Genomic DNA, 13,915 nt, shown 5'->3' on the forward strand with positions numbered 1-13,915 from the left:
AATAGATGCCATTCAACAAACAATCTGATTAACTCGTTTGTTGCTCTTTGATCTCAGTTCTATAGAAACAGCAAAAAGTCGATTCCTTCTCTCTGCATCCCCTGTCCCCATATGGTGGTTTACTTTTCACAAGAAAAAATACCTAAGAGAAATGATCAAAACAAAAAAGCAGTCCAGTAGCACTTTAAAGACTAACAAAATAATTTATTAGGTGATGAGCTTTTGTGGGACAGACCCACTTTTTCAGACCATAGCCATACCAGAACATAGAGTCTGTTCTGGTATGCCTATGTTCTGAAGAGGCGGGTCTGTCCCACAAAAGCTCATCACCTAATAAATTATTTTGTTAGTCTTTAAAGTTTACTGGACTTTTTTGTTTTGATAGTATATAGATTAGCATGGCTATCTCTCCGTTACTAAAAGAAATGTCTCTTGCTGGAAACTGATCAAGGGCTCAACAATGCAAACGCTTACTGTGGGTAAATGCAAATACTGTATGAAAACAATAGGACTACTTAAGGTTGTAAGCATTCAGTAGGAAGTGTTTTCAGGATTGGAATGGAGAAATTGCTTTCGCAGGCCAGCTCTTGTTCCAGTTAGTCCAGCAATCGGTCTCCAACATAGGTTGGCACAAGATACGTGAGAGGAAGATACCTGCCCCCTGCATGGGCAATTACAGCACCAACTTGTTCATAAATCATACTTCTTTTCAACCCCATCAGCTAGACACTGGTTAATGTCCTGACAGATGAAGGCATTGAAACTCCTGATGACAGTGAAACAATCCTTTCTAATGCAACTCTCTGGAAGTTCTCATCACCTAGATAAATATCCAGCCCTAAGAGAGCAAGTGTTTGGAAGGAGAGCCAAGGTAATTGTACGTTCAGTAAACAAAACGAATCTGAAATACGACCCACCTGAGGCCATTTTTTTGTTTGGTCTCCCCACCAGTTCAGAAATTGTAGGACCAGGGAAGAAGGAAACATATAAATAGCATATAATTTTTTTCTGAAAATGGATAGCCTGAAGCGTAATAGCTGCTTAGAGATGCTGGTTATCATAGCCAAATTACCCTGAAATCAAGAACAGTTAAAAGGAGCAATGAGAAACTGGAAGTATAATTGGTTTAGAAGTCATCCCGACTTTAGACACTGACTTGTGGTTTAAAGTCCTCATTCAGGGCCAGTGGATGTTTTTCCGTTAACTGCAATGAGCTTTGGTGAAGGTTTGTTATAGCAGTTTGAATATATGCCAGAATAAGCTGATGCCATAGATCCTGTCTTAGTTTTAACTGAGTGTGTGCCAGTTCAGGCTAGCATTTTCAAAGGAATCCAGGGCCAAATTTTAGTGAGAGTGGTATGACTCATTCCCATAAGCTTCAGTCTCAAAACCTTCCCATTCAAGTGGCCCTCCTCTGCTCATTTTTAAATTGGTATTTTGTTTTTGATTTGTTTTTCCAAAAGACACATTAGATCCATCTTGTAGTGATTATCTAGATTCTACATCCTTTATTTATTTTTAAAAAAAAGTCCCTGATAAAGACAAATATTCTGCAGCCAGAGCTCAACCAATAGTTTCCAGAAGTGTTAATATTTAGGGAGGGGGGAAAAAAACAAGTCATCCCATTTCTTCTCTTCAAAGCATGTAACAAAAATAGGTTTTGCTGCACCTTCATTGTTGTAGGCAGGCATACTCTAGTTCATGTGCTGTATCTTCCAGTTTATTTACAAAGTACATTGTAGCTGGTTTTTAGGCATCCCTATTTTTATTTTGGCCTGCTTCCAGCCCAGAGTCGTAGAAGGTACACTGGACAATTTCAGTACCTTGTAAGGCACTACTCTCCGATGTGAGAGAGGAACAAGCTTACTGCGGATGTCTAAGGCCCTGGTCCTGCAGGTACTGATGCACCTCCTTGACTTGAGCACGCGAGTTGTGCCAGGGATTTGAATGGGACTCTTTCTTCCTTCCTTCCTTCCCTTCCACTCCTCACCTGCTTAAAGTTAAGGAGATGTGTCAGTTTTCATAGGATGGGGAGCTAATGGTATTGAACCTGTGCAGTGTTGTTGGTAGTATTTGGTGTTTGTGTGTTGGCTGTTTGTTTTTTTTGTTTTTTTTAAGGTGGAAGTAATCAAAATAAAAAAGATTAGGATGTCATTAGACTAAGACCCCTCACCATCTCCTGTGATAAATTTCATCTCTGAGAATAGGGCCCTGCCCTTCTGTTTTTAAAATAAACCCCCAAATCCTTCACTTTTAAGTGCCTTAAGGTTGATGTGAAATAGTTACCACATTTTAATTTCATAAAAGGTGCTGTATATACAAAACAGACCTCAGCCAGTGAGGTCTTGTTTATCTCAACCTAAGACATTCACTATTGAAAAACAAAGTTCTTCCTGTGTGCTTTAAATTCTGCAGGTCAGATCCAAAAATCTCAGGCCCTATTAAGCAGAGTTGTCCTAGAAATGAGAGAGAAAAAAATCACAGGTATTATAGCAGTTCTTCTTTCCACTACAATGAAAGAGGCATTCTTTTTTCCAGACAATGGAGATTCCTTGTTTTTAGTGTCATAGCTCTTTCTTCAAGAGCCAGACCCTCAGCTGGTCTAAACTGGCATAATTCAGCTGCAGTCAGGAGAGATGTTGATTTACACCAGTTGATGATCTGGCTTTAAAACTTTCCCCCTCTCTGATCAAAATGGTGAATATGCAGTCTAATGTTAATGGAATTGTGGAGCTTCAGTGGACAGTAGAACAGATCTAGAAATATAATGGTTGCTTCTAGCACTCTCTCCTAATGCCTGAGCTTGAGTCCACTTCCTGTCCGGACCAGCCCTGGGTAGCTGTACAGAAAGGGTTTGGCTCTTGCACTGTCAACAGTTCCGGATGCCCTAAAGGATGGTTGGGTTTAGACACTACTACGTCCTCCCCAACACACTGGCTAGTGCTTGGAAGGTAGTGCTGGGTTTAGTGCAGCCTAAACCTCCTGGACATGTATACCAATCCCTGCTCTTGAGCAGGCTTCTTTCGGCGTTCCTGGTAACGTTAGGCCTTCCTCTGCATTTCCCTAGCATAATGTCTCAAGCCATCATTGCAACCATAATGTAACTCTCAGAAATAACACCCCGTTATACCATCACCCACCTTCTTCTAGGTCTCTTCGACTATAAGTGTGGTGTCAAAATTAGATAATTGGAGGCTGGAAATAACTTGCAAATCATCTTGGGGCCTAAATTTTAATTTCAGTGTGTGGTGTGCACAGCTGATTAAATCGGTTACTTCTCTTTGTATGGACACGAAGGGGGGAACATCAAAGCTATGCATCAATCCGCACCATACGTAAAGCATTCAGATCTGGCTGTGTACATGCCAAGTACACAAAGTGAGTATGGCTCAAAGAGATTATGCATAGACACAGAAAGGGACTAGAATTCTGAAAATGTTTTTATACCTGAGTGTCTTCCAGCTGTCTTTTTCCATGTGATTTTCTGGACCTTCGCTTTCAAAGGAAGCTATAAACAGAGCTGGATAATAAAACAAATGAGTGGTCAAAAATGGATCTGTTCAGTTTCCCTTTTCTTCAAGTATCATTGATCAAAGAAATGATACTGGTAGATACCAGATTACTGTACTCTCCATGTCAGTTCAAGACTCCTCTCCTGGAGACTTTAAAATGTGGGGAGTGGCAATACAAAATTGTTTAGACTGCCATAATCCTTTTTCTAATGTGCCTTGGAGAGCCATGCCAGGAAGATAGAATGGCGTTATTACATTTTATTTATTTATTTATTTATTTATTTATTTATTCATGTTTACAAATTCTTTTATTTGTCCTTTTGCTGTGCTTATCCCATGACTGTGCAACAGCAGAAGGAAAGGTCTTCCAAAACTGAAATAAAAGATTGAGAGCTTTTTACCTTCTTCACTATAAATAGGTGCTGTGAGCAGATAACTCTGGATCTTCTTGTCTTTCTCAAAAGGACATTCTACTTGTTTCCATTGTATGAAATCATGAATTTGTCTTGAAATTTCCCAAAATTTCTGCATAAGGCAATAAAGAACATACCATTAAATAAATGTCTTTGGTTTCTTTATCAAATTTAATCACTCTCTCTAACCTGGGCTCAGGTTCAAGACCTCTCATTCTTGCCCTGACTGATGCATGCTCACGTGCCTCTATTCCACCTTCTCATTCCCTAATGTTTCTTCTTACTGTTCCTTTCAACCGTCTCTCACATCTACCTTCAAACCAGCTCCCATGAGGTCCTCTAGGTACAGTCTGTCTCCATTTGACAAGCAACAGAGATTTCCCTCCTCTTCTGTGTCCCATTGTCCACTCTCAGCCTTCATTTTTTGTTTCCTCACCTTCCCTTAGAATCAGTGACCCATTTCTTGTTTGGGGTTGTGTGTTCTCTCCATTGTGCCATACCTGGAGCTAGTCACAAAATGTTTTTGCTTTATTTTATTTGCAGAAAGTGTGTGTGTGGGGGGGAGGGTAGGGACTAGGATTGTTTTTGTCATAATTCAGTGGAAAATGTTGACTGTTTGCCAAAAAGTTGGCATGAGGTTAATTTTCCAATAGAAAATTTGAGGCAAGCAGACACTTCCATAAAGATGTTAATTTAGTAAAAACTGTGCCTAAATGTTTCAAAGCCCTAAATGTACACTCTTCAGGGAAAGGGACGTGTTTTAGTTAATTTGAAAGCGCCCCCCCGCCTTAAGTTTAAGGAGCTGCATGAGCAATATGTAATTTATGTAACGTACAGTCATTTTCACTCCAATATTTCAGCATCACCATTTCTCATATTTGTTGGTATGAATATGGTGGTGTGGGTTTTTCTTAAAGTTGTGTTCCTAGGAATAGTTACAGAATATCACAATATATTTGCAGTTATTATTCAGTCAAACAGGGAGAGAATCCAAGTCTGTCCCAAATTAAATCAAATGTAGATTAAAAATATCTCATAGCAACAGATTGAAGTACTAAGTAGGATTTGAGGAGTCTGAGGTTGTTGAGCTCAATTGTAGCTTTCTAATTGACTTCGATTAAAAGGCCCCAGGTCTATAGTCAAAATAAATTCTGTATTTCCATCTTGGCTACATTAAATACTTGAATGTCAAGGAGAGAAAATAATTGCTATTCCTAGATACCTGTATTAAGATTTATTCTTCATGTTTGCTGTGCAGATGAAATGAGGACTTAGGCATCAAATAATTCTCAAAAGGAGTGTATTGGGCTATAGCTCTGGAACAACTGTGGTTAGAGAACATGTTTTATGGCTTTTTATAACAGTCCAAAGTAGGAATTGTAGACATTAGTGTGGGGTTTCTAAAGGCAGGAGTTCTAGAGACAGCTCTGTGCCCTGCTCTGTCCTTTCTCTCAATCCATACTTCCCTGTTTAATCCTTCATTGGTGCAGGACAACATGGGAGCTCCCAGTTCAAGCCCTTGTTTGCTTTAGGACACTGCTCTGAAATTGCCAGAGTCCATTTACAGCTATTTACCACAGCTGCTACTTTGGGCTGCTGTCGTCTTTCCCACACACCTAGCTGTTCTCTTTAAAAAAGCAAATTCCTAGAGGCACTGACATTTACTGAGCTTCTGTTCGTTAGAATCTGGACCTGACATTTGACAGACATTAAAACAGTGTTGTAACTACTATCCTTCACCACCCCCACACAATCCTCTCAGGGTTCTGAATGCCTTAATATCACCTACTGCTGTTGCAAGATAGCCTGAGTGGTGGTAGCTTTTTTTTTTTTTTTTTTTAAAGTTCTTTAAATGGTTCAGGCTGTCTCTCGCAATTCTTCCTTGGTAGCAACCTGTTTCCTGAACAGTCTTCCAAAACATGCTTAGAAATTCCAAATGTGCCCTCACACATCCTCCACATACAGCTAGAGTGTGTGTGGGGGGGGTGGGGGGAAAGATTTTATGATCTGGATCTCCTGCTATGAGAACTGTGTAGCTGGAGTCAACTTAACTTAAACTGATTTTTCCTGCTGTCACCATAGTGGGAGGTTGATGGGGAAAAACTCTACCATGGACCTCCTTTCCTCCTCAGGTTTTGCAACGGGTACTAGTGTCAATGGCAGCACCTTGATCATTCAATTTAGTGTGGGTACACTAGGTATGCTAAATAAAGCCTCCATCCAGTGCATTCCGGTAAGTATAGATGTGTCCTTAAAGTCCTGCTAAATATCATTAGGCAGTAGCAGCATGTGGCTACTCAGGACAGCAGCTCCAATTGTTGGCTACTGAATTTGTACAACTGAGTGTTTTGTGCTCTGCTTTTGAGACCTACAATTTTGTTTCCTTAAATCTCTGCAGTCCATCTTCAGTTCTCCACGCTGACCCTCTTTCATAGTGTAGTTTAGTGGTGTTTTTTTTTCCATTTGCTCCATTGCTGAAGATAAGCTAGGTAGACCTATGTTGCACCAGCCTCACTTAGATTTAGTCATACCTTTAGGTATAACATTCACTCTTATAACCTTTATATATTGGGTACTTCTCCTATTTCTGATACCCTCAAAAGATAGATCTGTTAGAGTGTGGGTACTTCTCTTGGCATCTGAGGAGGAACCATGTCATTCTAGATGAATCTCTCATTTTCAACGTTATCTTATTCAGTGGAAAATAAACTTCATTCAGTAACATAATTCTTGCCTACATGGGAAGCTGTGCACATTAGACAGGTTGGATTTCTAAAGTGCACTAAACTAGCCTGTGTAGATCCGGTTAGAAAGGAAACCACTCGACTGCTCAGTGCTGCACCATGAAGACAAGCCCTTGGTGTGAACTTGCTGCAAGCAGGATCTCTAGATTTAACCGAGTGCCAACTAGTCTTCTGTTATCAGCCAAGTACTTTTCTTGTCCTATTCTGGAAAAATCCCTCCTTTTTGCCATGAACTTCCGTGTTTTTCCTTCCAGAAGAATGAAATAAAAAGTAACTTTTTCTGTCACATCTACTCTTTACAATTCAGCATGGCTTCTTTAACCTTGAAGGTATTCTTTATGTTTTCACAACTTCTGCTGTCTTAATTATTAATTATTATTGAATTCTACCCAACTTTTCCCTCTTTTTCTTGGCTGAAATATTGTCTTTCAGTTTTATTTGCATCATGTTTCAGTTTTGTTAACAAAGCCAGTTGATTACAGTCAACCTGTTCATCTACTTTCTACATTTTCTTGCGTTTTTGCTTACCCTCTTATACACAGCTTTCAAATATGGTATTACTAGAGTTTTCAATTGTATTGGAATGATCAGTTAACCTAGATGAATTAAATTTTTGCATTATAGGTAATTTTCTCTGTGTGTATGTCATCTAGAGGTACTGAGTACAGTGAATGCTTTCCAGTGCATTTATACTTATACAAACTGAACCTCTTTAGTCCAGCAGCGTGTTGTCCAGCATGATTTTAGTTAGCCAAATGTCCACTCATCATGGATGGCACTAAGTTTCCTGTGGTCCCATAAAGTTTGTTTACAGCCACGAGTCCTGGCTCTGTGTTCTGTGCTGCTATTTTGCTCTGATTTACTCTTAAATATCTTCTAAGAGCTCAGTAAGCAGTGGAAGTACTAAACATGCTGCTGGACATGTTTGGTTCACCAAATTCTCTTATTCAGCACTGGACAGATTCCAAGGGTGGCAGACTAGAGAGGTTCAACCTGTAGGAGTTAAATATCTAAAGTTCACTGTCCTTCCAAAAAACCACTTGCCTCTTTGTATACGTTACAGCAGGCTGAACCATTTATGAGACACACTTGTATTGGGCTCTAAGAATTCTCTTATTTACAAATATTTGGGAATATACATTTGATTGTGCTGCTTCTATAATTACAGACTTACCTTGAAATTTATCTGTCCATTGGGCAGGCGGTTTGGGTGTATCTTATGCAGAAAATAGATATCTTTAATGAAGAGGTTGAAAACGGGGATGACAATTTTTTCTCGATTGCTGTTGGCAGTCTGAGATCTTTGTGCTGCTCCTTGCAGGGCTGTCCGGTAATTACAAAAGTTGCTAGATGGGTCCATGTGATGCTGTTTTAAATAATGCACTATTATTATGTTTCTCAGATACATAATCCAATGATTGTATAATAAGATCATCTTCTGAGAAAACAAAGTAACTTCTGCCTTTCTTTACTTCTTTCAGGACAAGACAGGCCTAGTCAATGCATGTGGTTTGGATCTAAGGTTTCCCTAGTGGGTGTTTTGGCTGCAGGGTACTCAACTGCTATTACATGTAGTAAACATCTTTTGGTGGTTTAGGGAATATTCAAAGCAAATTTGATTTTCTAAAAGCCTATGTGTACATTACAATCTGGACAGATGATTAGTTGTCAGTTTAATAGGTCTGTTAAAACCCACCAAATCAACTGCAGAACTATCTGCAGTAGACCCATGTACCCTAGACAAAAAAAGAGTAAGGGGAGCTGTGACCTAAGATATGTCAACTCCAGCTATGTTATTCACTTAGCTGGAGTCATGTAGCTTAGGGTGACTTTCTGCGATAGTGTAGGTCAGTGTTTCTTAAACTTTCTGAGACCACGAAACATTAAACAATAATTTTATGTAGAACACCTATGCAAATTTTCTTCAAAAATTGGATTTTGATTTTTTTTGTCTGACAAACAGCAATATATACAGCAAGAACAAAATGAAGTAATTTTATCAGTTATCATAGCAATGAAAAAGTACCATTGTATCTGGTTTAATAATAAAATATATACAACTAATGTATGATATCAAAAAGCGTCAGATGCTCATGGCACACCTGTGAGTTGTCCATGGAATGCCAGTGTTCCATTGAACATAGTAACACTGGTATAGCTGTAGTCTTTGTATTACATTTCTATACGCCTGTTGATTTCGTGGTTTGAGGAGTTACTTAGGGAAAATATTTTGATTCCAGATTTCCACTAGATGGAGTACTTTAATTAGCAATCAGGAGAAAACAAAACTCTTTAGATCTAGTGAAATGCTCGCAGTTAAAAGGAACAGCGAGAAAGCCATGGTAGTCTATATATTATCAAACCAAAAAGCAGTCCAGTAGCACTTTAAAGACTACCAAAATAATTTATTAGGTGATGAACTTTCGTGGGACAGACCCACTTGAATATTCTGAGAATTGAGAACAGAATATTGAGTCTCTTCTGGTATGGCTATGATCTGAAGAAGTGGGTCTGTCAAACGAAAGCTCATCACCTAATAAATTATTTTGGTAGTCTTTAAATGCTACTGGACTGCTTTTTGTTTTGTTAAAAGGAAATGCCTAGTAATGTCTTTGGGTTGAGAATTAATTTCATGGTTAGAAAAGTGTGGTCTAAAGGAATTTAAAAAGAAGAAAATCTATACCAATGTTTTATCCATGGCAGAGAGAGCACTTGAAGTCAAGAGAAATGGTTTCAACCAACCCCAAATTATTAGAATGCATGGCTATGCCTGAGGCACCTGTAACTGAGTTCTATTAAACAGCATGTCACTTATACATACCTCTAAAACATCAAATTTGGCCGTTTTGACCTTGGACCAGGTTTTCTTTAGCCGTGCTACAGGACTCAGGTTCATGCCAGCTGAAAGAAAAGGAAGAGACACACAAATAAAACTAAGTTCAAGGAGTGTGCTATTTTTACACTGTTACATTTGCATTTGCGTGTGCATTTTATTCTCTGGAAGGCATACTTCATCTTCACAGCTGAGACTTCCAGTGAACACCCACTGCATTAATTTGCCATGGGGGCATGATACCACACCTGCAGAAAGAGTCAGTGAAGCTGGAGAATGTGTGACCATGCTTATATTGCTTAGGCTATTGACTGTGGCAGTGATCACTACAGGCCACTAGCTGTGCTGGGGATACTCACAGATAATGGCCATCATTGAGTTGAAGTTTCCGATGTTGAAGCACTCTCTTGCTACGTCAATAAAAAATTCCACTATTCTCGTCCGCTGTTTTTTCTTCACAACCTGAAACCAAGAACATGCCTTTGAGAGGAAAGGGAAGATGTACAGTATGTGTCATTGCTCAGTGGCAATCACAGTGGGCTATTGAAATTGGTGTCTCTGTGGGCTGTCTCCTCACGAGACCTCTTATGAGGCAGCCTTAAGGGTATGGCCCACATCCTCTTTTTTTTTTTTTTTTTTTTTTTTTAAAGGCACTGGATTTGGGGGTCTTACCAAACCCTTGCTCACTTGAAGGGAAGTGGAATTACTTGTTCATATTTCAGGTAGGGATGGAATAGAGTATCCGGTTATACAACTAACCAATATGTGTCTGCTTATGAGTTAGTGTTCCAGTTACTCTCAGCCTCCCACCCCCGAGAAAATAGGGAGTGACTGGCTCAGCCTCTGTCTTTGATTTTGCTGGGGTCAGGCAGTTTTCCTTCCTGCTGCCACTCTGCATTTAAAAGGCTGAGCCATCACACAAACTGGCTCAGCTTCTGTCCCAGCATGGGGATTGGGTTCTTCCTCTCCTGCCATCTCTCTGACAGGGAAGAGCCTGGCAGGGCCAGATGCTGAGCTAGCCTGCATGATGACTCAGTCTTTCAAATGCTGAGCAGCTGGGCAGGAGGCGGTTAACTAACTAACTGTCAGAAATTTTGGCACTTACTTGGTTACCAAATGACTTGCTCTTTAACATCCCTAATGTAAGATAATGGCTTAGGGAATAGCATAGACACAAGCCAGGCTTGTTTTAAGTAATTTCCTTGTACGTGGGGGGTTGGGGGAGGAGGGAAGAGAGAGAGGCTGCCATCAGAATGCTAAGGAAAAACAAACAATTCTAATGTCAAAGAAAAGAAAGCCAAGCTTGTTTCCTAGAGGAGCTGTTGGTCTCAATTCTGGGGTAAAATGAAAAAGGGCAGGGGAAAGAGTGTTTTTCAAGCCTTAAGTGTGGAGTGTGTAGTTTTATGTCTTTTACTGAGGAGATTTAACCTGAATTTCTTGATGACACTAAAGGAGAGAATGTAAATAACTTCCCTTTACTCCAAAGATGCTAATGGAGGAAGCTAGTTATTTGTATTGCCTCTTCATTTTCTTCCCATCAGATGCAGTGATGCATGTTGGTTATGCTTTACCAATGGCTGGCCTATTAGTCGTAATAAATAATGCTTTGTTCACATTGGCTTGAATTCATTTATTAAACCCTCTCTCCTTCAAAATGACCAGTACTGCTGGCCTGGTCAGTACACATGTGGTCCTGTATTGTTTGCAGCGTTCGTCTTCAGCAGGGAACTACTTTGAAATAGGATATGCTTGGTTATGGAGCTGTTCTCCTGTCGATATCTCATGCCAAAAGAAAAGAGTTCAGTAGTCACTGGCTTGGCATGATCTTCAGCCTGGAGACAAAGAACTTTGTTTTGGTTGCTTTAAAAGAATGTGTTGGCTTTGCCCGGTAATCTGGGAGGGGTTTTTGTAATGGAGTATCCAGGAGAACAGTTGCTCAAGGGGCCTGTGATAACAAATGAGATTTCAAGAGTCCATGACTGGCAGCTCAGTAGCCAGTCTCTGCAGAGGGCTGTAGACTGAATGGGCATGGAGACCAAACTGCCCTGTTTCCAACTTTATGGACTCTCCCTGTCAGGGGGTGTAATTAGCATAAATATGGAAGCTATGCCAAAATATAACCCAAGTGGCTCTGAAATTGTAAAATACTTAGGCATAGACACAACTTTATGCATCGATGGAACTACTCAAGTGCACACAAATGTGAATTTGCTTTCATCTCTGCAGGATCGTGGCCCATATGCACAAAATCACAGAAGTGCGGTTTGTCCCTTAAAGGCAAGAACCTCCTTTCCATCGGTACCTACCCTACAAATCTCTGTAGCCACCAGCATGCTGAGGCAATTGAACCAGTTGTCATAAGCCTCCAAGGTGTATGTTTTGGTAACATCGCCCCGGCACTGAAAGAGAAGAGGCTGTATGTTAATCCCACACAAAATCCAGATTAAGGTTACTGTAGATGTATCCTGCCATATTAGCTACAAACTTGTATCAGGTAGTGAGGCAACCCAACTGATCAGCTCCAGATTGAGAGCAAATTGGGATGCAGATATTCTCAAAGTTCCTTCCCACCCACATGTGGGTTGTGTGAGGAAAGAAATCAAGGTTTATAGATTACTCCCATTTTCCTAAACTTTACCCCCAAAGACGTGCATTCATTTTCTCTCTTTCATTTAACACAGTACATTTGATAGATTGAGCTGTAGAAAGTTAAGAAAAAATATTGCCTGGGAAAGTATACTGTCAACTTTTCTAGTGCTCCTTGGTTAGGTAATGAGAAATGATGCTTCAATTGCTATTTACTTCTGTGATTATTTCTACTTATTCTGTAGAGGGTATCTATCATGTTAATGTATCAGCACATTTCCTTGGTTCTTGTTCTTATATCACATCTGCTATTGATGGACCAGGGGAAAAGGAAGGTGCAATTGCCATCTCCAACATTGTGCTTTCCAAGTTTCTGAACAGCCTCATGTTCAAGCAGCATAAAATATGAGAGGAGCTGGTTCAAATGTTTTCACTCTTTAGCTGTAAGGTTCCCCGCTTCCCCAAGGGCAAAAGGTAACATGAACCCACAGTTAGAATCTGCAAACCCAATGCTGTTGACTTAGGTTGTGGTGTCCTTTTGAACAGTGCTTTTATGAGTTAAGAGAAGATGTATTGTTTGTTTTTTTTTCCCTCCAACACCAACTCTAAGGCTATGTCTACACTAGCCCCAAACTTCGATATGGCCATGTAAATGGCCATTTCAAAGTTTACTAATGAAGAACTGAAATACATATTCAGCGCCTCATTAGCATGCGAGTGGCTGCGGCACTTCGAAATTGACGCGGCTCACCGCCGCGCAGCTCGTCCCAACAGGGCTCCTTTTTGAAAGGACCCCTCCTACTTTGAAGTCCCCTTATTCCCATCTGCTCACAGGAATTTACATGGCCATTTTGAAGTTTGGGGCTAGTGTAGACATGGACTAATTGAGGTGTAATGGAAAAAACCTGCTTGGTGCTGATCCAGGAAAGCTGATAGCCTTTCTTAAAAGAGTGAATAACTATGTATTTCCTGTTCAAAATGTATGTAGTTATTCCTTCTTCCTCTACAAGCCTGCTTCTGTATTAACTTGTGTTAACCCTTCAGACACATGCTAAGATTGCACAGGCTTATCTTAATTACATAGTTGAGCAATGCTGCAGTGATCAATCCACCAGCGGCCAATTTATCGTGTCTGCTTAGATGTGCTAAATCAGATTCTGTGTGCTCTCCCATCAACTCCAGTACTCCATGGAATGAGAAGAGTAAGCGACATCAATAGGAGAGCAGCCCCCGCCACCCTTACTACATGGAAGACACTGTAGTAAGTATATGTACTTCAGTTGCGCTATCCACGTAGCTGAAAGTTGCATGTTTTAGATCAACAGTGGGAAGTAGTGTGAATTAAGTCTAGCATCTGGGAACTCTTAATCAACAGCATCACATTTAACTGGCCTAGAGCTTGAAGAAGCATGAGGGAGCAATCAGGCTAAAGTTGGAATGGTTTTCTGAGCTCTTATAGTGACGGGAGTAACTCAGTACTTGTTTGGTAAGACCAAAGAACAACCATCATAATGTGTGACCTTGGGTCTGAGAGAGAGATTTGTATATGGAAACCCAGTCAGTTTCAATACCGCTGAGTCAAACAGACTAATACTGTAGTAACAGAGCTGCTGCTGAGTGCTGCTACCTCCACAGCCTTTCATTAATCTGTTATACAGACACTGGAATTGCTTGAGCTCTTTACCCTTGCTGTTCCCCTTTCCTTGCCCATGCTCACCTTGTGATTATCCAGAGAATCCATGTGGCTCACAATCTGCATCAAATCTTCTGCATAAATGTTGCTCACCCTCTCCTGCGTTGAGGGGGAGAGTAGAAATTGTCAAGGTA

At 40.3% G+C, this 13,915-nt stretch overlaps 1 protein-coding gene across 2 annotated transcripts in view; it reads right to left on the reverse strand.

Annotated features, from left to right (window-relative positions):
* Positions 1–338: 338 nt before the first annotated feature.
* RASGEF1A (RasGEF domain family member 1A) overlaps positions 339–13,915 on the reverse strand; it is a 38,672-nt gene continuing 25,095 nt past the window's right edge. Inside the window, exons 6-13 of one of the 2 annotated variants that reach the window (XM_075000078.1) lie at positions 13,806–13,880; positions 11,809–11,901; positions 9,862–9,964; positions 9,491–9,570; positions 7,844–8,035; positions 3,914–4,037; positions 3,448–3,520; positions 339–1,990 (exon numbers count right to left, since the gene is read on the reverse strand). In XM_075000078.1, coding sequence (XP_074856179.1) covers positions 1,987–1,990; positions 3,448–3,520; positions 3,914–4,037; positions 7,844–8,035; positions 9,491–9,570; positions 9,862–9,964; positions 11,809–11,901; positions 13,806–13,880 — 744 coding nt within the window. In that variant the 3' untranslated portion in view covers positions 339–1,986. Of the gene's footprint in view, positions 2,457–3,447; positions 3,521–3,913; positions 4,038–7,843; positions 8,036–9,490; positions 9,571–9,861; positions 9,965–11,808; positions 11,902–13,805; positions 13,881–13,915 lie in introns of both variants that reach the window. The other variant, XM_075000077.1, reaches the window with a different exon arrangement.

This window comes from Carettochelys insculpta, chromosome 7, assembly GCF_033958435.1.
Source record: "Carettochelys insculpta isolate YL-2023 chromosome 7, ASM3395843v1, whole genome shotgun sequence".
NCBI classification, from domain to species: domain Eukaryota; kingdom Metazoa; phylum Chordata; order Testudines; family Carettochelyidae; genus Carettochelys; species Carettochelys insculpta.